The sequence below is a fragment of the Furipterus horrens genome, unplaced genomic scaffold (assembly GCF_987537825.1).
Source record: "Furipterus horrens unplaced genomic scaffold, mFurHor1.1.pri manual_scaffold_9, whole genome shotgun sequence".
NCBI lineage: Eukaryota > Metazoa > Chordata > Mammalia > Chiroptera > Furipteridae > Furipterus > Furipterus horrens.
In genome coordinates this window covers 3,387,811-3,410,271 of record NW_028327179.1, presented here as the reverse complement: position 1 = coordinate 3,410,271, position 22,461 = coordinate 3,387,811, and the positions used below count along the sequence as shown (strand labels likewise).

Here is a 22,461-nt window from a genome sequence, read left to right as displayed (position 1 = left end):
CGCTGGTGGTGGGCTCCTCTCAGACGGACACATGACGAGGGGCCCTGGCCTTGCTGGGGGGTTCTCTAGTCTCAGCAAACTGGTCTGCCTAAAGCCCACGGTGACGTGACGCGTGCGGGTCCTGTGACTGATCTGCACCAGCCCCCCCGAGAGCTGGCGCTCCGGCTTTACCCCCTGAAGTGACCCTGTGGCCTTGTCATACTCAGCGCTCGCTGTGACCTGCTCTGATGGGAGGGCCAGGGCCAAGCCGTCCCTCGACAGTGACCCTCATCTGTATTCACTCAGTCCCCCTGCAAGCTTGAGACCAGACTCCGTTTGGGGAAACTTAGGGGCTTTCTCTGGGAACCTCAGGATCTGGGATTTCCCCGCCCGGGTGTCGTCATTGGATTAGGTGCCCGGGACTCACACAGAGAGCGCGGGCAGGGTGCTCAGCACCCTCCCTCGGAGGTCACGCCTGTTAGCCTGCGTTTGGTCACACTACGACCGAGGCCTGGACGGACGAGCTGGAGGAGCAGCTGTGAACTGCGCATCCTCGTGCCTCCCGGGGGCCCATGTTTATTTCCTATCAGCAGATGTCGGGCTATTTTAGGCCACACTGGGAGGTGACCTCAGACAACTCACGTAACCCCTGAGAATCCCGGCTTCCTCAGCCCCCAGGCGAGGAAGTGAAAACAGGGGACCCGTGGTCTGCAGTTCCGAGAGGCCTTCACATGTACGCTGGCTTTGCAAACACGCAGCACACACGCATGTCACCTTCAGGCCTCACTGCACTCGGGCAGCTGGGGCAGTCACTCCACCAACGCAGCCACACACTGTGATCTGGATTAAAAGGCTTACTTGCTGCACTGGAGAAAGGCCTCACGTAAACCCGCTGTTTGAAAGATTTCAATCAAAGCAGAAATGTTGATTCTATTAGCCCCGTGGTTACTCATTACGAGGCATTTAAAAACTTTCAGTCTCTCTGGTAACAAAACACTGGGGTATTTTGGTATGATGGCTTACGAAGGACTTTGACTTATTTGCTTCCAACCACGGCCACATGCCGGGGCCCAGTGCTCAGTGAGTCAAGGCTTCCTGACAAATGTTGGAGGGGACAGTGACCAACAGTGGACTTGAGTGCCCGCTGTCAAGAATGTGACAGCGTTTTGGGGGGGCGGAGCTAAGGGTAGCAATGCCTTCCCAGGCACAGCGAGCCTTGCTAAGGCCCAGTTAAGCGAGGGTGACGGCCCCCGCGGTCACTCACACTTGACCATGATCATGTACACGTCGATGGTGCATATGGGTGGCTGTGGGAGGCGCTCTCCTTTCTCCAGGACGGCTGAGATCTCACTTGCCGGGATCCCGTCGTAAGGCTTGGACCCAAAGGTCATCAGCTCCCACACGGTGACCCCTGAGAGGAGGAAGTGGGGACTTGATGAGTCAGTGAGCACAGCACCCTGTCCTTAGTCACTGTTTCAAAACCCCGTGGGGCTGTGGTCTCGAGCAACGGGCTCGGGGGCTGGGAGCCTCAGTTTACCTCTCTGTGAGGTGGGAAGGTGACAGTGCTCGTCCCCTGAGATGCGCGTGAGGGCCCAATGAGATAACACAACTGAGATGCTCAGACAACGCCGGGCCACTAGCACGTGGCCAACGAGCGGTAAACTCTGGTGTCAACAACAGAGACGACACCACCAGGTGAGTGACACACGTGTGACTTATGCAGCAGGAGAGGCACACTCAGACAGCTGCCTGAGCAACGGGGATGAGGACACGTGGCTGTTCCAAACAAGGTAATGAACTCGGTGTTTTAACAAAAAAAAACTTTAGCAACAAAAATTCCCCTATGTTCCCTTAATAAACACAAAAACCCTATACTTCTTTGGTTCAACATCAAACATCATGATGAAAAGAAATCCAAGCAGCAGTAATTTTGGAAGGGTGTTGTTTTTAGACCACGCCCTAGCCTGACGGTCTTTCCGCCTCTGCGCCCGGAATTCTGTGCTTAGGAAATAAACACCCAAGGGAGCTTGTCCCCACCTGGACATGCCCTGTGGTGCCACCAGAGACAACCTCTGTGGGACGGAGGCCTGGTCCCCAGACCCCAGACAGAGGGATCAGACATAGACCCCAGGCAGTTGCCTGATCTCCAGTTGGCCCGATGACCCAGAACACAGGGTTGGGAAATGGAGAATAGCAATGGTCCAGGGCTAGGAAGGCGATTCTTTGGTCCTTTGCTGCTACTTAGTCAATACGGACTCAGGCAAGAAAGGCAACATCCTTCCCAGACAGAGGAGGCCCACGAGTTCTTGTCTAAGTGGGTCTGAGCGCAGCGTTTTGACATGCATGGTGCATCCCTGCGGGAAGGCAGGCCTTCCACGACGTGGGAGAAACGGCGAGGGGCAGAGACATGTGCAGGCCTGGTCAGGTTGTGAATGGGACCGGAAGGTGGTATGAACGCTGTCTTTTCACCGCCCGAGGGGAGCACGTAGGTCCCCCATTGAGTAAAATATTTTGCCTTGACTGGCCACTAGAGAGTGAAGTCACAGGATATGTTCTTTACATGAAAAATTCAGGCTCATGATCTAACAGTTCCAGGGTGCAGCAGGTTTTGATCGCTGACAACATCATTTCCACGCAAATGAAAACCATGCAGCCGGTATTGTGACGCTGAATTTCTGATACTGGCTGTGACCGTTCAAAGGCATTAAGTCACTGAATTGAAGAGTGTTCCGTGTTACAGGACAAATGGGGACCCAGTGTGAGCTGGGGGTGGGCAGAAGCTGGGGGTGGGGTGGGGGACAGACAGGTGGGAAGGGCCAGAGCATCAGCCACCAGCTTATCACTCCAGGTTAGAGCTCGGATTTTGGGGAACATACTGGGAAACCAAAGAGGGGTGTTATGCGGAGAAGGGAAAGCCTGATACGGTTAAAAATGTCTTCTGCCCGCGTGGACTCTAGATGCGAGTGGGCAAAGCAGGAAGTGAGGAGAGCCCCTGGGGCTCCTGCCCTCGTGTGACTGAGGGGGCAGGTGGCGTGGGCTAGGCGGGTGTCGACGCAGAGGACCCTGGGCAGGTCCAGGACTAGGATCAAAAGCCCTTCTCTCTACCCATCTCGGGGGGAAGACTTATCTTGCAAGTGACTGAAAGTAATGAGGCACCGGAAGAGCTTAACTTCCTCGTCTCGTTCACCGATTCCAAGCCGCTCGGCTCACGAGCGCAGGTGAGACTCATTTACTCTTTCACAAGGGTTTCTGCCTGTGGAAGGCGCGCCTTCTCATCGCAGAGACAAAGACTACGCCATTAAGAAATGCATTTGGGATATTAGGAAGTTCATCCTGCTGTGAGGATAAAAAAATCTCAACGGACGATGTCTGGAATGACTTGTTTTTGTGATAGTGGCTAGATGCCTCTTGGAAATTCCTTTCAATATTGTTCTCCCCAAATACACATTTCTAGGGTGACGCCTCCTGTTGACCCCCCCCATTGCTTTCGCAGCTGGGGACTGACCGACGAGTCACAAAGAAGCACAACAGAGGAGGAGGTGACTTGTGAGGCCAGGGAGACAGTTGGCGAAGACACTCTGGGGACCCTTTCTTCAAAGGCGAGGCTCAGGGAGCCCCTCTGTGCCAAGGCAACGGGGCAAGAAGGCGAAAGGGGCGTCTGAGAAGAAGATGGAGCTCAGGCCTGTGCAGGGGCGGTGGGGTTCTCAGGGGGTGGGGCATGGAGGTGGTGGGTTCGCAGGGGCTGGGGTTTGCAGAAGGGATCTGCAGGGAGGTGGCGTTTGGAGGGGTGGGGTTCACAGAGCATGGGGGTCACAGGGGGAATGAAGCAGGGCATCCTGCTGAGGTCTGGGAGCCCCGAGGCACCCCTATTCTGGCTGTCTTCCAAAACACCCGCCCTCACGGGCCCTCCCGCCAGGCCCTTCCCGAGGAGACTCAGAGCTCAGCGCCCTGCTCTCCAGGAAGCGCCAGCCCTGAGCCGGTCACCGCAGACCCTCGTGTCTCTCCCGGAGACCCTTCCCGTCCCTGTGAGGCCTCATTTGCTGTGTCAGGTCTGTTCCCTTCAGAGTCACAGCAAGAGGTGGAGCTGGGTTTGATTTCGCAGGTACCGGCATCTCCCAGGTCCCAGCTCTGTCCCCCACCCACATTCTCCCCCATTGAGAGGCTCCCTGCTGCCCGGGGATCTGTAGTAAGGCAGTTAGACTCCGTTTCCTGTGTCTGCTTTCTCCGCAGAGCAGACAGACAGCAGCTGGTACACTGCTGTTAGTCACTGTCTTGGAAGAAAACGCTTGGAAGGCAGAGCACAAAACAACTCAGCAAACAAGATGAGCCAGAGCGGCCCCGGGACGAGGCCGCCCGCAAGAGGACGGGACTCACCGTAGCTCCAGACATCACTCTGGTGGGTATAGATTCGGTGTAAGATCGACTCCAAAGCCATCCACTTGATGGGCACCTTGGGATTGCGAGAGAGAGCGGAAAAGACAATGATTAGCTTCCCTCTGCTGAGAAACATTAAATCACGCTGGCACAAATGACGAATGACAAGCACCGCGGGAAAGCCAGGCCACCCCGCCCGACACCCCCAGACCCAGGGTCCTTCCAGGAGGAGGCGCTGAGCACAGGGCGGTGGTTTAGGCCCCAGAGCTGGCAGCCAGGGCCTCTGGTCTGGGCACATGGGTGGCAGCTGGGGGCTCTCGTTGTGGCCTGTGACCCTATCCTACCCACGCTCACGGGTGCTTGCTAAGCCCTGCAGGCCAGAGGGAAACTTAAGAGGGATATAGCTGATCCAGAGCATTCTGGAAGGCCTGGCGGGAGACCTGTGTGCCCCCCGCTGGGGGAGGGTCCCCTGGGGAGCCCCCAATCATGCGTGAGAGGAGGGAGCAGGCGGCACTGGTGTGCAGCACAGACACCCTCCGGGGCTCTTGGAACCACTCGGCACTTTCTGTACTTGTGCCCCACCCCGGCCGCTGTACAAGTCCCAGCAGTCCTCTGAAGGGGGCTCTCTCCTGCAGAGGGGCTGCCAGCCAGCCTCGGCTAACCTGCTGACGGAGCTGAACCACGGTTACTGCTTCCTATTCTCCGGCTGCATCGGAAACACCCTTCCTCACTCCCCAGCAACTCCTGCCCCCGAGCCGCCCGGCTTGCATGGACAGAAGACCCCAGCTAGCCCCAGGTGTTGGTGGCAGTGGCTGTCACGTCACCCAGAACGTCCTGAGAATGTCCCCCATATCCGTCAGTCAGTCGTTACAAGCGGGTCCTTACTTTGCCTCCTTCCGCGTGGTACTCTTTCTCCTCCGCGCCCAGCAGCTTGGCCAGCCCGAAGTCCGTGATCTTGACGTGCTGCGGCGTCTTCACCAGGACGTTCCTGGCCGCCAGGTCCCGGTGCACCAGGCGCCGGTCCTCCAGGTAGTTCATGCCCTGAGAGGCGGGACCACGCAGTGAATACAATGAGCTGCCAACATGCTGGCCCTTCCCCAGCCAAGTTACTCAAGTTTCAAACCCAGGTGGACCCAGCAGAAGAGGACAGTCACAGGGCTGGAGCTCCGCCCTCAGGCTGCCCCCTGGCTGGCCCACCTGCCCTGTGCAGAGCTGGGCCGAGCCGCGGGGGGCAGAGGGCTTCCCAGGGTCCCGAAGACACGTCCCCCGCTCTCCTGCAGCCCCAGTCTCACTGCCAGCGCAGAAGCTCTGTCTAGTTTTATTCTCTCTCTCTCTGCCTTTCTCTCTCCTTTGAAACGGAAACCACGTGGCTATGGCATTTGCTCTGACAAGGTGCACACCCCACGCCCTCCCTACTGCTCCATTTTAGTGCAACGGGAGGGACAAAATCCCCCGACCCCAATTTTCTGGCAAGGGCTTTGCTTCCTTTCACAGAGATATTAGGTGGAGGTTATTAGTTAGCTTGTCACGATGCAGTGACTTCTAAAAAGTCTTCTGGAGCAAAACTAGCCATCACAGCAAACTAGATTAGCCTCTGAGGTCTACTTCTGAGGCCGGTAATGGTTTTCTTTTCTTCAGAAACAAATGATTGATTCCCAGGCATCCCCGATCCCTGAATAAATGTTTAAGATGCTGTCGGAATGAAACGCTGCCTTTGCTAACATTTCTCAGGTGTCAGGAAATAAGATGAACCGGCTCCTGTCTCCTCCGGAGACAGCCAGCGGGTCTTCTCTGGAGCAGCACTTCCAGGCTGGGCGCGATGATGCTGGGATGACACGGGGAGGGAGCTGAGAACGTGCTTCTGAACAGGGGGCTGCTAACTGCTCCCCGTCACTTCTCCGAGGAGCCCCTGCCCTGGCTCCTTTCACGGGCTTCTGTCTCCCCTTGGAGCCCTGGCGCCCAACTGGGACGTGTGCTGGGTCCCCTGTCTCTTACGAACGCATGAGGAAGGTTTCTTGTTATTCACTGTGATGGACTCAGCCCCCCAGACAGGGTGAGTGACGCCTGGCCTCTTGCCTGGCGGGCCCAGCCTCTGAATTCCAGGCTGTGTCTCCTCAACGCTCTCCCGTCTTCCCTCTCCCCCCGCCCCCCCCCCCCTTGTTCGCTCTCCCTTGCCTACTCTTCCCTTCCGCCCTGGATCTCCTTCACGGCCTCGGCACGCCTTCTTGGCGACCCCGTCTCCGGTCGCTGCTTTGCACCTGTTGCCCACACGTGCGGCAATAACCACACTAAGGCCCAGCACACCGACCCGGTCACCCCCACCCTTTAGGGGTGCATTAAACCCCCAAGGGGGGCCTCAGAGGCCATTTCCAGCTCTGTTTAGGGATCACCGCTCACTTTCTTTCTGCCTCTTTAAATGCCCCGAAGAGAATCTGGCACACTGGACACCTTCTGACAAAGTTCGCTGAGGAGTGAAAGAACGCGCGAATAAATGCTAACAGCAGCTGACAGGTTGGAACACTCAGGATGTGCCAGGCATTTCAAGCCTGTTCTAGAAGGTTCTGGCAGTCCCGGCAGCCGCACGGCCACCCTGAGAGCTGACCCAGAAGGCCCAGGGGCTGGGGTGCTTCACAGACCAAGCCCTCTGAGTCCCCAAGACCACCACCAGGACCGCGGCCTGAACTCCCTGCTGGGGCCTCCAAGGTAAACGCGCCTGCTGGCTGCTGAGATGTAAAAAAAACCAAACCAAAGCAAAACAAAGACGAGCTGCCCGGCCCATTGGCCCCGTGCCTCCGAGCGAGTCCATGTTGCTGCGTAAATTAATAAATGGAGCTGAGCCCTGCCCCCGCCCCCGCCCCCTCCCCCGCAGGTCTTTAAAGGACCAGAGTGCGTTGCATGGGTTATGAGGCCTCTCGGAAGCAGGCTTGGGAAACAGGAGGAAAGGGCGGTTTCCACACTCGGGAGCCCACAGCGGAGCAGCCAGAGGGGCTTACATCAGAGATAAGTCTGAGACGGAGATTAGACTCCTTTGAACTCAGATAAGACTGTATCCCTCGTCTCTGTCCCACACTCCAGAGGCACTTTGAAAGGCCACCCCGGTGCCCAGCAGGGTTATATTTTAACCAGTCACCAGAGATAAGGCCGTGACTTTGCTTGGGAACCCTCAGGATCTCAACGGAGACGCGGCAGGAAGCAGAACTGGCAGAGCCTCCGCGGTGGGGCCGTGGGCAAACTCCTCCTGACTTGAGAGCCTGCCTCCAGTTTCCCTCCACGTATTTATTTTTGTTAATTACCTCAGGACGGCCAGGATGGATTTTGAAATACTGGGGCTAAAGGGAATTGGAAGAACCAACCCAGAACCTCAACACACGAAGCCGCCCAGGGACATGCTTCCCATGGGAGGGAGGGTTCCGTTCCCCCAGGGCACCCGGTGCAGTCCAGACTGAGCTAAACCACCACGTGGGGAAGTCCGGGCACGCACTGACGCGGGGGACACGGAAATAGCAGGAAGTGAGACGTGGACAGCTTCCCCCGGCTGAGCCCTGCCCGCAGAGAGCATCCTCCTGCAGACAGAGACCATGTGGCACTAGAATCCCACTGTGCGGGGACAGCGGGACTGGGCTCCCTGGCCTGTGGGCTGCACCCTGAGCCGAGAAGCCAAGTGAGGGTGAAGGACCTGGGAGCGGGGCTGCCTGGCATCAGACCCCGGGGGTGCCCCCCGGTGAGCTTGAGGCCGTGGCGAGTTACTTAAACATCCCATGTGTCAGCTTCCCCACAGTCAAGTGTACGTGGAGGAGTCCTTGGGACCGCATTTTTTGGGAAGTGGATCCTTATTCCCTTTTATGTCGCAGATGGATGAAGCAGAGCGTGGTGCTTGTAAGGCCGTGGGCAGAGAACCACAAACAGACAGACAGACGTAAGCAGCGTCTTCCGAGACCTTCTCCCTCCCCCGTCAGCTCTCTGCCAGCCTCACCAGGGCTGGCTCTCAAGGACTGGAACTCCCGTCATTTGTCTGGGAACCCAGCTCTGCGGACCTGCATCTGGGTTAGGTAATATGGAAGCGCCGTGGTCTGGGAGGCGTGGGACCACGCGAGCTGAATCACGGCCTCGCCACCTTTGTTTATCGCAGGACCTGGCAACATGGCGCCGCGGTCTCTATGGGGACAAGTGTGGCGCACTAGGAACGGCTTCCACACTGAAGCCACGAGAGGCTCCCTTTGGATTAGGACCTTGTGCCCCATGGCTGTGCCAAGTAATATATTTTGGGTTTGGCTGGCTGGCTCACAGGGCCAGAAAGAGTGGGTCTGTTGCCTGAAGTCCCCAAGTCACTCCCAGTAAGTGACCACCAGTCACTCATGATCGTGAGCCAGGAGTTTAGGAACCCATGATCTTTCTGATGGGTAGGCAGGTGGGTGATGCCTCCGCAAGCCCCTGAGGGGGAGGTTGGCATGTGGCTTCCTTCTGCACAGTGAATCCTGTCCCCAGGCCCTCCCTCGGCCAGCTCTGTTTTTTTTTTTTTTCCTTTTGCCCGGGTGACACCATTTTTACTTGTCCTCTTGGCAGTTGAGTCAGGACAATAAACCAGCTTCCCCTCAATATTTAGACAACTTCCCAAGATAGCCCATGCCTCGGTGAAGCAACATAGGACATGCGCCAGCCAATGACTCCCACTTCGGGAAGTCCAGGAGTTTAGTGTCTGGTCAGCCACTAAGTGTTTCTGCATAGTGAGTTTCACTGAAAACGTTGACAGAGAAAACTGTTTAATACTTAGATAAATAGTCCTTAACCCAAGAGCAAATGTCTCTCTTCGCAGCTGAGAAGAGGATGATTTCCAGCCCCCTCCAGGGACAGACACTCCACTCCAGCTACCGAAATACTGCGTCTCTTGTGAATTAGAAAGTCAACGTGTCACAGACCAAGTGCGAGCAGCCACTCGTAAGGGGACTGCCACGCAAAGTAATGCTAAACAGGACAAGAGGCAGAACGATGGATTTAAAAGAGGCTGAACTTGTGAGTGATGTTATAAAGCGAGAACCAGCTTGGAAGACGTCCAGGCCCAGGAAGCGCAACTCGGGAACTGTGGCGACGCCTACGCGGCCAGGGCCCGGGAGAGGCTGGCTCATGTCGTCCCTGTTGTGGGGACTGTCATTTTCAGGAGATGCTGCTAAGTAGGTGCAGAACTAGACCGAAACTATGTTTCTGGTTAGACTTTGGTCATCCCTCCCACCCACATTAGCCACACTCTGGGAAAGACACGGAGGAAGGGAACCCTAATGAATACCAGATGTGGGGCAGGTGCGTCCCAGAGGCTGACAGGTGTCAGCCCCACACATGGGAGACAGGTGGCAGACTCCCACTACAGCCAAGAAGCGTGGTGCCGAAGGACGGAGCCACCTGCCTGAGGTCCCCTGGCGAATAAGGGCCAGAACCAAGATTTAAATCTGCAGCCCACTGCCCGGAACCGTCAGCCCCGTTCTGCATCGAACATGGTGACCCATCACGTGACAAGCCACTTTGGGAAGCTGCGAACTGACACCAGAGAAAAGTGCTCAACAGGAGGTGACCGTGGCCTTAGGAATCTGGCAGGGGGAGCCGGCCACAGTGTGTGGAGTTCCGGAAGCCTCGCCAGGGGTGGGGGGCTGCCTGGGAGCCCCTCATATAGAGCTCGCCTCCCAGTGGGGGCGGGCGGGCACCGACTGTGGTAAACAAGAAAATACACCAGATCTGCCTGTGCTGCAAAGACAATAAAGACGCGTCATAGAGACGGCTTGGGAGGGGGGCCATGGCGTTTGATGTCCTGCCGGAGAGGATCGGGGACCCAAGAAAGGGAAGAATTTTGGGGGGCGGGGAGTCAGGACATGACCAGACCCTCAGCTGTAATTCCGAATTCATCCAAGCCTCCTCGGCACTAACCACTCTCTCCCCGGGCCAGCCACTGTGGGGGGTTGAGCAGCACCCCCAAAACGCCACGTCTACCTGGACCTTCAGGATGCGACCTTATTTCAACGTAAGCTTTTACAAATTGAATTATTGAAAGGTCTTGAGATAAACTCATCCTGGAGTCAGGGATGGCTGGTGTCTTTTAAAAGAAAGAAGAGGGCGATCTGGACAGACAGAGGGACACTGCCACGGAGGCGGGGCAGAGGCAGCCTTGGGTAGGGACGCGGCCCTTGGACACCTTGACTTTGGACTACCAGCCTCCAGGACCGTGGGAGGACCCGTTTCTGTTGTGGCAAGCCAACCACGTGGGCGGCGGTCCCTCGTGGCGAGCGTGGTAAGTGAATACAGACTCAGCAGAAACACAAGCATGTTCACGAAGCCATGGCCCCTGAGACACACACCCCCTCTTCCAGGACCGCTCTCTACTGATGACAGGGAACGCCTCTGCTTGGTGACCAGGTCGGGGGTCGTGGGCGTAACAAGAACACGAGGTGATTGTGGAAGTCAGAGAGGGTGAGCTCTCCGTTCCCGGGGTGCAGGGGGTCCCCAGGGACTGCAGTGGAGAAGTGAACACCAGACAGCGTGGGAATACATAGCCCTGACCTCCGTCTGCTCCTCCCAGGAGGGCTTCCCACCGCTTGGCCAACTGGCCCCGAACCTCAGCGTCAGGAGTGGGGAGCACATGTCACCCCAGTGCTAAGAGCACTGCTCCTAGCAACAGCCCGTCTCGTGGCGTCACGGGCAGCTACCGGCTGAGCAGAGCTCAGAATACGTCTTTGGTTGTCCCCCAAGTTCCCTTCCACATCTGCGGGGAGTTGAGTGAGCAGGCTCAGAGCCGTCCCAGGAGCAACTGCAGAGCGACCGCCACCACCGACCGCGGTGCCGAGAGAACTGAGGAGCTGGACGAGGCGTGGCGGGCGGTTTGCTCCCTGGCATGCCCTCCACCCCCGTCCCCCTGTGTGAGGGAGACGAGGGGCAATGACTGATGGAGGCTCAGAGAGGGCCTCCCCTTCCCCCACAGATCCCTGAATTCACCGAAGTCAAATGCACGTCCACCCGTTGCAAAGAACTAACGCAGGCCTCTGACCAGGAGGGTGAGGTCTGATGGGAAAGAAGAGGCCCCTCTGAGGCCAGATGGACAGCGAACTACCTGACTCGTGGTCCGGGTCCTGAGCGACAGGCGGGGCCCCTGGCTCTGGCCTGCCAGCCCCTCGCTGCTCTGGACCAAGCCCGTCGGCAAAGGGATGTGCACACAGCCCCATTGAAGAGGCAGAAGCACCTGTCCACCCCCCTCTACCCTACACAGCAGCCTTGGACCCTACACAGCAGCCTTGGACCCGGCACCCCGTCTGTCCACACAGCCGCGCGTCCTCCTCCCAGCCTCAGCCTGGTCTGTTTGCCTTGGTATCGAGTCCCGATGGGGGAGGACAGATGTCTCTGCTCCTACAAGTCACCAAAGAAGCCCAGACAAACAGGCGCACTGACATCCAGCCATCCTGAGCACCCAACAAGGAGAAAACCACTCAAACGCAGCAGGACAGTGAGTTTTCAACGTGCAGTAGGACAGGTGCGGACTGGATGCATAAGACAACTCGGTTTCATCCAAAGGGAAGCGTGGCCCTCGTGAGCATCCCAGGAGCTAAGGGGCCGGGCCGCCCGTGGGGGTGGCTGCGTGTCCTGCCTGGCGGGACAGCGGGGGCCGGCCGCCTGCTCCGTGCGTCCCCCGGGCAGGGCGCCCTCCGGTTTACCTTGGCGATCTGCACACACCAGTTGAGCAGGTGCTGGGAGCCGATGCTGTCCTTGTGCTCCCGCACGTAGTCCAGCAGGCAGCCGAAGGGCATGAGCTGGGTGATGAGCTGGACCGTGGAGGTCAGGCAGATGCCCAGCAGGCGGCACACGTGGGGGTTGTCCACACTGGCCATCACGTAGGCTTCCTGCGTGGACGAGAGGGAGGACAGGGGGGCATCAGTGAGGCTCCCCACGGGGCTGGAGGGTAAGGCTGGCAGACCCCGCTCCAAATCAAAAAGTATGAGCATCATTTGGAGCTTGAAAATGTGTCCATGGAGAGGACAAACTGCCCACGAGACGGACATTTCCGCAGGGTCTCTTACGTGCCCGGCTGTGAACTAGCCAGGCCCTTTGTGGAGCGGGCAGCTGCCTGCGGGTGCCGAGAGACCCCCCTTCACAGAGAGCCCCGGGCAGCACCGCCGTGGGCAAGTCACTGGTAGAGAAAGAGACGTGACGCCTCCGAGTCCGGGCATCGCCAACGTCTTCGTTACAAAGCACCCCCCGTTTCAAGGCTAAGCTGCTGCAGTTTAAAAAGCTGTCAGGGTCCCCTCGGCACACACAGGTGTGACGGTGGGAGCTCCAGCAGAGGTCACCTGACCAGCAGGTGGCAAGGGAGACTTCCTCTGTCCCTGCCTGGGCCGTGGGAACGGCCGTGGCCCTGTGGCCCCCTCTGCCACGTGCAGCCAGAGAAGCCCTTTCTGGGTGCCCCTCTCGGGCTCTGGAATGGACAGGGGGCTTCGAGTCTCCAGGGGCGGCAGGCTCAGCCGGCTGTCCGGGATGCCCTGTGTGTGTGTGGGGGGCGGTCCATGGGGCCCCCTCCTGAGTGTTAGGGCAGGGGAACCACGCCGCTCTGCAAAGCGCACCCGGTCCCCTGCCCCTGCCCCACAAAGTTGGCTGGCTGCCAGGCGGGGGCTTAATTTTAACCCTCCGCTGTTCTGGGCAGAGGAAGCTGCTTTATTTATGACCTGCACACACGAGGCCCTCTCTCCTGTCTGAGTGAGCCTGAGGGAATCCTCCATTTCCACCCACAAATTCTTCCTCTTTCCCTTTAAAACACAAAGGGTAGCGGCTCTTTATTAGGATATAAAAGGGACCGCAGGGTCTGCAGGAGACAGTCTACAGGCTCCTGTGTGCATCTCAGCCTCTCCTGTGAGGGAGCGGGTGGGGGGGGTGCCGCTGGGCTGTTTGCAGAAGAGAAGGCACCTGGGGCTGCTGGGACGCGAGATGGGGCCTCAACCCCCCTTTCCCTGACTCTCACCGCCCCTGGGAGGCCTGGGGGCCTCGTGATCCGGCGCCTGCAGGCCTCCTGTCAGTTCCATCAACCCTCTCCCAATCCCCTCTCACGCCCACCCCATGGGAGGGCCTTGGTCTGCTATTCCCTCTACCTCCTGTCCCCTGGCTGACGCCTCTCAGGGGCGCCTCCCTGTCCCCCAATCGGAGTTAAACCCCCCTGGCATCTCCCGCTTCCCCTTTGGGGGAGTAGGCTCGGCACAGCCTGGAAACTTGACGTTATAGATGCAAATTCACGGGCCACCTTGGGTGACAGGGAGGCGGGGCCCGGCGATGGGTGGGAGCCTGGTGCTTCGGAGCCCTCCTCACAAGCTGCACCCCCAAATCCATGGGATTCTGAACGCCCCGCCCCCCGCCAGGGCCACACCCAGAGCCCCGCGCCCAGTCACACCGCCGGGCACCGGTTATTTGTTGCCTCGGTTCCCCTGCCCGTGCTGACTCCACAAGTGGGCTCAGCGCTTTGGGGGACGTGCCTGGCTCCCCCTTCCTTTCCTCCTGCCAGCAGTGGTGTCTGCCCGCCTGCCCCATGGCCGGGCACGGAGCTGCCTCAGAAACGCCAGGGCTGAGCAGCCCCGAAAGCAGGCAAAGCCCGCACGTCAAAGCAGACAGCAGAGCGCGCACCTCCCGTGGCGGACAGCAGACCCGCCGCAGGTCGCAGTCTTGGCTGCAGGACCCCCGGTTGGACGCTTTCCTGAGGGCTTGGGCACCCGCCTTTCAAGGAGAGCCTGCACTTCTTTTCAGTTAGTTTTTTTAGTTTGATCCTCATCGGGGATATGCTTATTGATCTGAGAGAGAGAGAGAGAGAGAGAGAGAGGGACAGAGGGACAGAGGGAGAGACAGAGGGACAGAGAGACAGGGGGATAGAGGGACAGAGAGACAGAGGGGACAGTATGAAAGAGGAACATCGACTGGTTGCCTCCATAGGTACCCTGATGGGGAATCGAACCCACAATCTTTTTTCTGGTGTCTGAGATGATGCTCCAACCAAGCAAGCCACCTGGCCACGGCAGAGTCTACACTTCTTTTCTTTTATCCTGTGGACCTCACATCGCCCCATGGAAGAGTAGCTGTTCCATTCTTACGGATATTAGAACCCCCTTCATCCCGGAGAAGGGCTGTTTATAAAAAGGGAGAACTGGAGAGGGCCTGAGAGGGCCTTTCCTCTGAGGCTGTTACTTGTCTGAAGGGGGAACTGAGGCCCAGGGACGTGAATGGCAGTCCGGGAGCACAATCCCCAGTGTGCGGGCTGGGCCCGCGGGTGGGTCTCGGGCCGGGGGCTCTGGCCGAAGGTCTGCCAGAAAACTCCGGACGCTGCGGCACACAGAGCTCCCATATAAATCTGTTTTGCATTCTCTTTCCATGGCCTGCCCTTCGTTTACACTGGAAAGCCCATGGAAAAATTAATAGGCCATGTGATTGCCAGAGAAGCACAAATCACGCCCTCCCCCGACTCTGGGAACCGGGACAACCATAACACCGAAGCAGTCCTCCACGGCTCCTGCTTTCTCAGGCTCTGGTTGAGCTTTGGGAACATATTGTATTCATTTTGGAGGGAGAAGAATCTGCCGCCCCAGTGGTCTGAGCAGCCCAGCTGTGGCGGGGCCCGCAAGGACGGGCCTGGGACCTGAGACGCAGGGAACAGACAGAGCATGGCTGCGTCTGTGGGTGCCCCGCAGGTCCTCAACCCCACTAGAATCTGACAGAGCCGCAGATCCAGGTCATCACTTCCGCCCCAGCCCGCAGGCACAATGGGGACGCTGCGGGGTCACGTGTCCTGTTCAGTGTGTGCAGAAGTTCAAGTGAGCTTTGTTCTTGGCTGTTTGCTTTGGAGTCGCACAGGGACAAGGACCTACAGGGAGCAGGCCTAGTACCGCCCCCCCCCCCCCCCCCCCCAATCTCTGCACTGCCACCTCGGCCAGGTCAGGCGTGAGCAGCCCATCCTCAGGGATCCGGAGGGCAGATGGGGCTCTCACGTGGCCCAGCCTCTGGGAGGCCTGGGGACCTTGAAAGTCTGTTACTTTGTCCCAGTTGCCAAAACAATTTTTGGTTCCTTCCTTCTTGCTGGTCTTGCCTGTCTGGGAACCATTTCATGTTAAGAGTTGGGAGAAAAGATGCCACTAGATGTTCAACTCCTCCGGCAGAGGCAAGTCTAGCCTGAGGATAAAGGGGAGGTAGCCCCCATTTTCCACACCTGGGCGCCGAGAGCCACGCCAGCAGAGGCTCCGGGGCTGTGTGCTGGGTCTCAGTGCCTGAGGGAGTGGGGACGAGGGCTGTCAGGTGGGGGCCATCATTTACAAGCTCAGATGAAGGTGCTCAGCCCGGGGGTGGGAGATGGGCTCTTCATCTTTTATTTCTCTGCCTCACAAAAGCAGATTTCCTTCAATTTTAGGAGCCCTGGGGTCCTCTTTTCAGTGACAATGACTTTCTTCCCAAAGCATGGCTGTTGCCTTCACAATCGCCCTTCCTCTGCGGATAAACAGCGTTGAAACTCACGTTCCCACGTCCTCTGTGACACTTGTCAGGAGGCCCTGAATGAGCACACAGTGGGCCAGGTTAGCAAAGGAGTCCCCGAATGAGCACACAGTGGGCCAGGTTAGCAAAGGAGGCCCCGAATGAGCACACAGTGGGCCAGGTTTGCAAAGGAGGCCCCGGATGAGCACACAGTGGGCCAGATTAGCACGTTCCACAGGGGTTTCGGGCTGGAAGGGAAGCGCCTTCACAGATGCATCCCGCACGCCATTTCTCGTGGCCGCGCTAACAGGAGCTGACATGACGCTAATAGGACTTCACATGAATTTGTGAACTGTGACGACGGAAGCCGATTTTGTTTGATAAGGGTGTCATCTGTGTGCGAGGCTTCTGACGGCACTGTATGAACATGTCACCTTCCATGAAGAGGCGCGCTCACTGGGGTGGGGTTTGCCCCACAGCGACGAAGGGCCCTGGGAAGCTCACTGTACCCCAACACATCGAGAAAGGCGCACGCTGGCTCTGCTGACTACACACCGCCGTGGGGAACGCCGCGTCTGCCTCCCTGGCTGTGAGATGAACGGGGTTCCCTGGGGGTTGGGTCCTTTTCCTTTCTCTTTGACTCTATTTCCCTACCCCCCGCTGACCCCCTTCACCGCTGTGTGCACAGGCTCTGCCTTGAGACAGCAGCAAGAGGGTTCATCAATGCACTGCGAGCAGAGGCCTGTGACACACGCGCCTTGGACCAGGGGCTGGTGTGCTGGGGCTGCCCGAGCCTCGGCTTGGAACAGCCCATGCCCAGCTATAGGGGGGCCCCCTTGTAGCTGCCACTGAGGCTCTGCACCCCCCCTGCCCTAGCTAGTCAGGGGCCAGAGAAGGTGGAGAAAGTCTAAGAGAATCAAGACTGTGGACAAAAAGAGGGCCACATGCTAAACCTGCCAAACTCAGGAGAGGCCTGCCTGGTGGGACCCAAACTAACCACCTAGGATGGCCTGGACACAAAAATTCCTGGCTACTAGTGGATCCTGGAGGGCAGTCCCATCCCAGGCCTGTGGCTTCCTGGACAAAGGCCAGTCTTCACCTTGAGTAAGGCTGTCCCTTGTCTTGTAGCCCCCTTTTCTGGGCCCCTCAGGGCACCATCCCCCACGAGAACAGGACGGGGACCCCCCATGGCTATCTTGTTGCCCAGATACCATCTCTCTGTGCTGTGAATGTTAATTAACTATCTTGTACCCATGGGATAAAAGACGTATGGAAAAGAAGTAGACGTCTCTTCCTTTTACTTCATAGCCAACCCCAGCGATGTCCTGGCTTTGTTTTCCCCGCCCCCTTAATCTACCGCCAAAGGGTTCCATGTAACCCCCCTTACGTCTCCTCCTTTGATTCCAACATATAAAGTGAGTCGCCAAACTGACATTCTCTGGAGCATTTTATCAATCCCTTGAGATTTTTGCTTCCCGGCAGCTGTCGTCAGTTTGGCACAAATAAACTCATAACAATTCTCTGCAGCTCTGCACGTGTTTTACATCCACAAAAGTAAAAACATAATAATCTGTGGGACGTTCCAAAGACTCCTCTGTCAGGTAACAATCTGAAGATGCTTAAGACGAGCAACTGAAGTTATTTTGGGGGAAAACACAGAAGATGAGCGACCATTTATCGTTAACAGAGCACCATGTTGTCAATTCTAGGCACCTTTAAAGGGTCATTTCAAAGATAAGATACCTTCACTGAGCAAAGTGACCGCAGAGTTCAGGGCCAGAGTGACCGTGGGCTGGACTCCTACCCCAAGCCTATGAAGCTGAACGAGTTTCTTTGTGCCTCAGTTTCTTCCCTGAAAAAGCATTGAGCATAAACCCGTGCCTGAGTTCAGCAGGTGCAATCGTGTGCAGAAAGCAGCCGGTACGGAGACTAGCCCCTGGCGGCTGCCTAGCGACTGTGAGTCTCCATCCTTGTTGGGGAGAGGATGGGATGGAGGAGGGGAGTCTTCTCCCTAAGAGAAGGCCTGGCAACGTGGTGATGAAGGAAGTCTCGAACCGAGCAATACGCTGCCAGCCACAAGGAAGGCAGCGGCTGACACCCAGGCCCGCGGACAAGCAGAGAACAAAGCGGAGACTCACATCGAGGATTTCCTTGTTGGCTTTTGGCGACGTGGCTTCTCTTAATTCCTTGATTGCCACAGGAATTTTAACCTTCTCACCCTCTGGGATCCAGAGCCCCTGTGACGAAGAGAGAGGGAAGACATTAACTGGCGGTCCCTGCGCCATGAAACACGCTCCTTGATTAGTGACTCCGTCCAAGAAGGGCAAGGGACAAGGAGCCCGGCTCTGCGCTCCCAGCCGTGGGTGCCGGGAGCCGGCCCAGCCCAGCAGCTCTTTAGCTATCATGCTCCATGGACCCCAGTAGTTAGATAAAAATCCTGGAGCTTGTGCCAATGACAAAATCAGCAGGCGCCATTTCTTCCAGGGCTCTAAGCTACGGGGTTGAGGTCTCACTGAAACCGGCCTTTATGCAAAGAGGATCCAGGGAAAAAGTGAATTAAGAGGGAGCTGTTTTGACCTGGGCTTTGTTCGGGAGCTGTCCTCGAGACCCCATCAGTGCCGGCCACCCTTCTAAAAGGTCAATGCCATCCTCTGTAAAAGTGTCTGCGTACACGTCTCCCAGGACCGCTTATTTATCACCGTGACTATGAAGGAGTTCCTCTCGACAACGTGGGAAAAACGTCAGAATGTCCCCAGCCCTCAATGACACAGACAGCAGATGACATGAGCCACCGGCAGCTGAGGACACTGGGTTCGCTCCCCCAGAGCGTGGGGGCTGCCAGCCCGAGCCCCCGGGAGCCCCTGTGTGTGTGTCCGGCAGCCTCACCTTGTACACTGTGCCGAACGCGCCGGAGCCCAGCACCTTGATCTTTTTGAATTCCGTTTCCTTTAAGATCCTCAGGAGCGCTTGGTTCGGCGCTTCTCCGCTGGGCGTGAGGGGCTCTACGAGCTGCAAGGGACAAACGCGAGTGACCGTGAGCAGGCGGACGGGTGGGGCCCGACGCACAAGGCGCGGTCAGGCTCCGGCACAAAGAGCTCGCACGCTCACTCAGACGGCGGCGCGGCCACCTCCCCGAAGCGCTTCGTGTCCCTGAACAGAGCTGTTCGGTCCAACGGGCGTGGTTTCTCTTTCTGTTCCTGGGCCGGTTAGTCGAACTGAGAACATTTGGGTGAGGCCCATGTTTACGTGGGGGTCGTTTGGGCAGCCTGTAGGGGCCCCCAACACGCAAGCGCCGTGATGCCACAGCTGCCGCGGGTCCCGCCCCCCGGAGTGGCTCCCGTCCCTGCTGGGCACCGCGGCCGGGGGAGGACCGCCCTGGGGAAGGACAGTGGCTGGAGGAATAGCACCGGAAGCGGGGCTCGGAAAGGGGCAGCCGGCGGTGTGGACCAGGGCACCTTCCAGTCACTTCTCCTCGACCTTGGCGCCTCCCCAGGAGCCCGGCAGACCCCTGTCCACGAGGGTGTCCCCGCGCCTGCACACGGGGCCTGTCCTTTCAGCAGGACGTCCCCTGGCTTTGCAGCCGCGCTCGAGGCTTGTCCCAGAAACAGGCGCCTCTCTCCGGAGAGACGCGGGGACACGTCACCGGCCGAATAACCGGATACTCAGGAGAAGACGCAATGACACAGTGCCATGGAAATCACAGACTCTCAGGTGTCTGCCGGCGCTCACCTCCCGCTCCTGCAGCAGCCTGCGCAGCGTGCGCTTCCGGACGATGTGGCGTCTGCGCAGGAGCAGCCCCACCGCCAGGGCCACCAGCAGCACCAGCAGCAGGCCGCCCACAATGCCCGTGGCGATGGAGGGCATCTTGGTCCTGGAAGGAGGCCGGGACAGGCGGGCCGGTCAGGTTTGCTGCGGGACTGCACGCCGTTTGCACTGTGTACATTTCCTGCACATGTCGATACCTTGTATCATGGCAGCCGCTCCGAAAGCGGAATACTGGGCAGCGGCCGAAGGGCGGCAGGGACGGGAAGGACTGGGCAGGGTTTCCAGCTCCCGTCCCCACCCCCGCTGCCTGGCTTCTTTGCCGTTTCTAAATTGAGGTGTTACCCGGACCTTTCCATATGATGGTTATATTTTAATGTGTTAAGAAAACACAGTAACTCAAGAAGTAACTCAGGCCCTGGCCGGTGTGGCTCAGTGGGTTGGAGCATCGCCCCGCACACCGAATGTCACGGGTTCGATTCCCGGTCAGGGCACATGCCTAGGTTGCAAGTTCCATGCTTGGTTGGGGTGCGTACAGGAGGCAACCAATCGATGTGTCTCTCTCACATCGATATTTCTCTCTCTTTAAAATCAATAAGCATATTAAGAAAAAAACAACCAAAGTAACTCAGATTTCAATAATGGATTTCATGTGAATTTGTATGTATCTCTGGAGTATCTCATGCATCGGAAGCAGAACGTTCTGCCTACATGAGCCATGAATTGTGTGCTCGTCAGGCTGGGTGAAGGGGCCCTTTCATGGATGCTGAGACTCCTCCACGGGTCCTTGGCTTTCACGATGGGCCCACAGCCACGTGAAAGGTTTTAGGAATGAGCTCGGAGAGGATTATACCATGAGATGCAATTTCACACAGAGCATTGCTGTCACAAATGAGGGAAGTCATCCTCCAGCCTGAAACCTCTTGGAGGAGGTTGCGTCTGGTTTCAGCGAGAGCAAACACTCAGAACTCAGGTTCTAAAGCTCACTGGGGACACCGCCGTCTGAATGGGCCAGTCCTGAGTTTAGGGTATCAAGTTAGGGTTTGTACGTATCTACGCCATTTCAGCTTCCGGCCGATTTCGCTTTTTAGGTAGAAATGTTAGCAAGCATGAAAGAGGGATTAGTAGCATCACTTGCACGTAAAAAAAAAAAAAAAAGACATTGTTCTTACAGATTTCTCCTAAGTGGGTCAGATTTACTTCATGCAAATGATACTGACCACACCTCTGTCTGAGCGAGTGCAAGCAGGTCAGGGGAGAAAATCCCTCCACGTTGGAGTGTTGTCATTAAATAGAAAGGTCACCCAGCACAGGCGTGTGATCAGGCCAACGGGGTCAGCGAGGAAGGAAGAGAGGGATCCAGTGACACAGGAGTGACAAAAAGTCAAAGGGCAGCAGAATGAAGAAAGAAGACCCAGCGTGGCGCACGCGCGTCCTGCACCCGCTCCGTGGAAGCGCCAGCAGACCCGGTGCCGGGACGCCGCGCGGGCCCAGAGAGGAGACCCCGACAGGGCAGGGGGCAGCCAGCAGGGCTGCAGAGCGCGCTTGGTCACTTCTAACCGTGTCCGTTCGACACCGAGCCGTCACGCTTACCTGTCCGTGATGCAGCCTTCAAGACCTGGCCCCCCACAGCTGCAGGAGCAGAAAGAGAAAGATCCGTTTAGATCATTCACTTCGGAGCCCTTTCTTTTTCTTGGAGAGCCATTATTAACTCCTCAGGCAACCTTACCTCTTACCCAGTCTCTTAACTCAAGAGGAAGCAGGGCACAGAGGGGTCAGGTAAGACGCCCAAGGTCATGCTGCGCAAGAGGCAGAGCCTCCGAGTGATGGGGGCTGGTGACCCCCGTGCTCGCCTGCCTCTCAGCATAATTAGCTTTCATTGTCCAGGGCAGTCTGGGGTGGAGAAGGGTCAAGCTCCTCTCAGCTCGTTAAAGCCACAATGCACCTCAGCCCGGAGGCGGTGGGTAATCATTTGTTTATTAATCAACATTGCAGACAATGTTATCTCCTGCGGATTCCAGAACAACCATAAAGATTCTCTTATGAACCCCGGTCTCCTGGAAAAATAGGCAGAAACCTTGGGAGACCTGGCAGGGCTACATGATCATTCCACCTGCCACCTGCTCTGTCTGGTCCAGACGTGAGGACGTTGCAGGACAGAGTCCTGTCAGGATAAACAGCAGGAGGCTGAGCAACATTCGACCAGCACCATGACCTGCCCACTGTGACCACGGCGACCCCCCGGAACTAACCGGCTCTGACACAAACCCCTTCATGGGCCACCTGGACATTCTGGAGAGCGTTTCAGTCTGTGAATTTGCAAGATAGGAAACCTTTGGTTCTTCAGCGTTTTCTCATCTGGGGCTAGAGCGTCACTCACCCGTAGGTACAATTTGGATGGCACAGGTGACAGACGTGGTTGGCGTCCGCGAACTTCCAGACCAGCGTGTTGTTTTCGCCCATGATCCCCGCCGGGCAGGTCTTGACGCAGTGGGGGCCGTCGATGAAGTGGGCACACTGCACGCACTTGTCTGGTCCCTGCCAAAAGGGGGAGAGATACATTTACGGGGAAGCACCTTTTCACTTAAACGCTTATTGTGAACAAGAGTCAGACAATGCAGAAGGCCCGAGTGGAAAACAAGCCGGGGCGCTGGCCTGCTGTGACCCCTGGGGACAGTTTAGCACAAAGTCTCCCTGACTGGAAGCACGTACAAAGTGTAAACACATGAAAGAAACCACGCTACAGAGCTTTTCCATTTTGCTGATACTTCCTGGGCTTCCTGCCTTGCCCCAACAATCCCATCAGTAAGGCTTATGTTCTTACACGTCATATTTGGGGTTCAGGGGAGGCTCGTGGGAAGCAGACCTGCCGAGGAG

The 22,461-nt window shown here is 57.4% G+C and overlaps 1 protein-coding gene across 1 annotated transcript in view; it reads right to left on the bottom strand.

Moving 5' to 3' along the window:
• The window catches only part of EGFR (epidermal growth factor receptor), a 132,657-nt gene that overhangs the window by 4,091 nt on the left and 106,105 nt on the right, over positions 1 to 22,461 (bottom strand). Inside the window, exons 15-23 of the mRNA XM_090287006.1 lie at positions 21,965 to 22,122; positions 21,178 to 21,216; positions 19,552 to 19,693; positions 18,709 to 18,831; positions 17,961 to 18,059; positions 12,042 to 12,227; positions 5,239 to 5,394; positions 4,354 to 4,429; positions 1,244 to 1,390 (exon numbers count right to left, since the gene is read on the bottom strand). Coding sequence (XP_090143132.1) covers positions 1,244 to 1,390; positions 4,354 to 4,429; positions 5,239 to 5,394; positions 12,042 to 12,227; positions 17,961 to 18,059; positions 18,709 to 18,831; positions 19,552 to 19,693; positions 21,178 to 21,216; positions 21,965 to 22,122 — 1,126 coding nt within the window. The remainder of the gene's footprint in view (positions 1 to 1,243; positions 1,391 to 4,353; positions 4,430 to 5,238; positions 5,395 to 12,041; positions 12,228 to 17,960; positions 18,060 to 18,708; positions 18,832 to 19,551; positions 19,694 to 21,177; positions 21,217 to 21,964; positions 22,123 to 22,461) is intronic.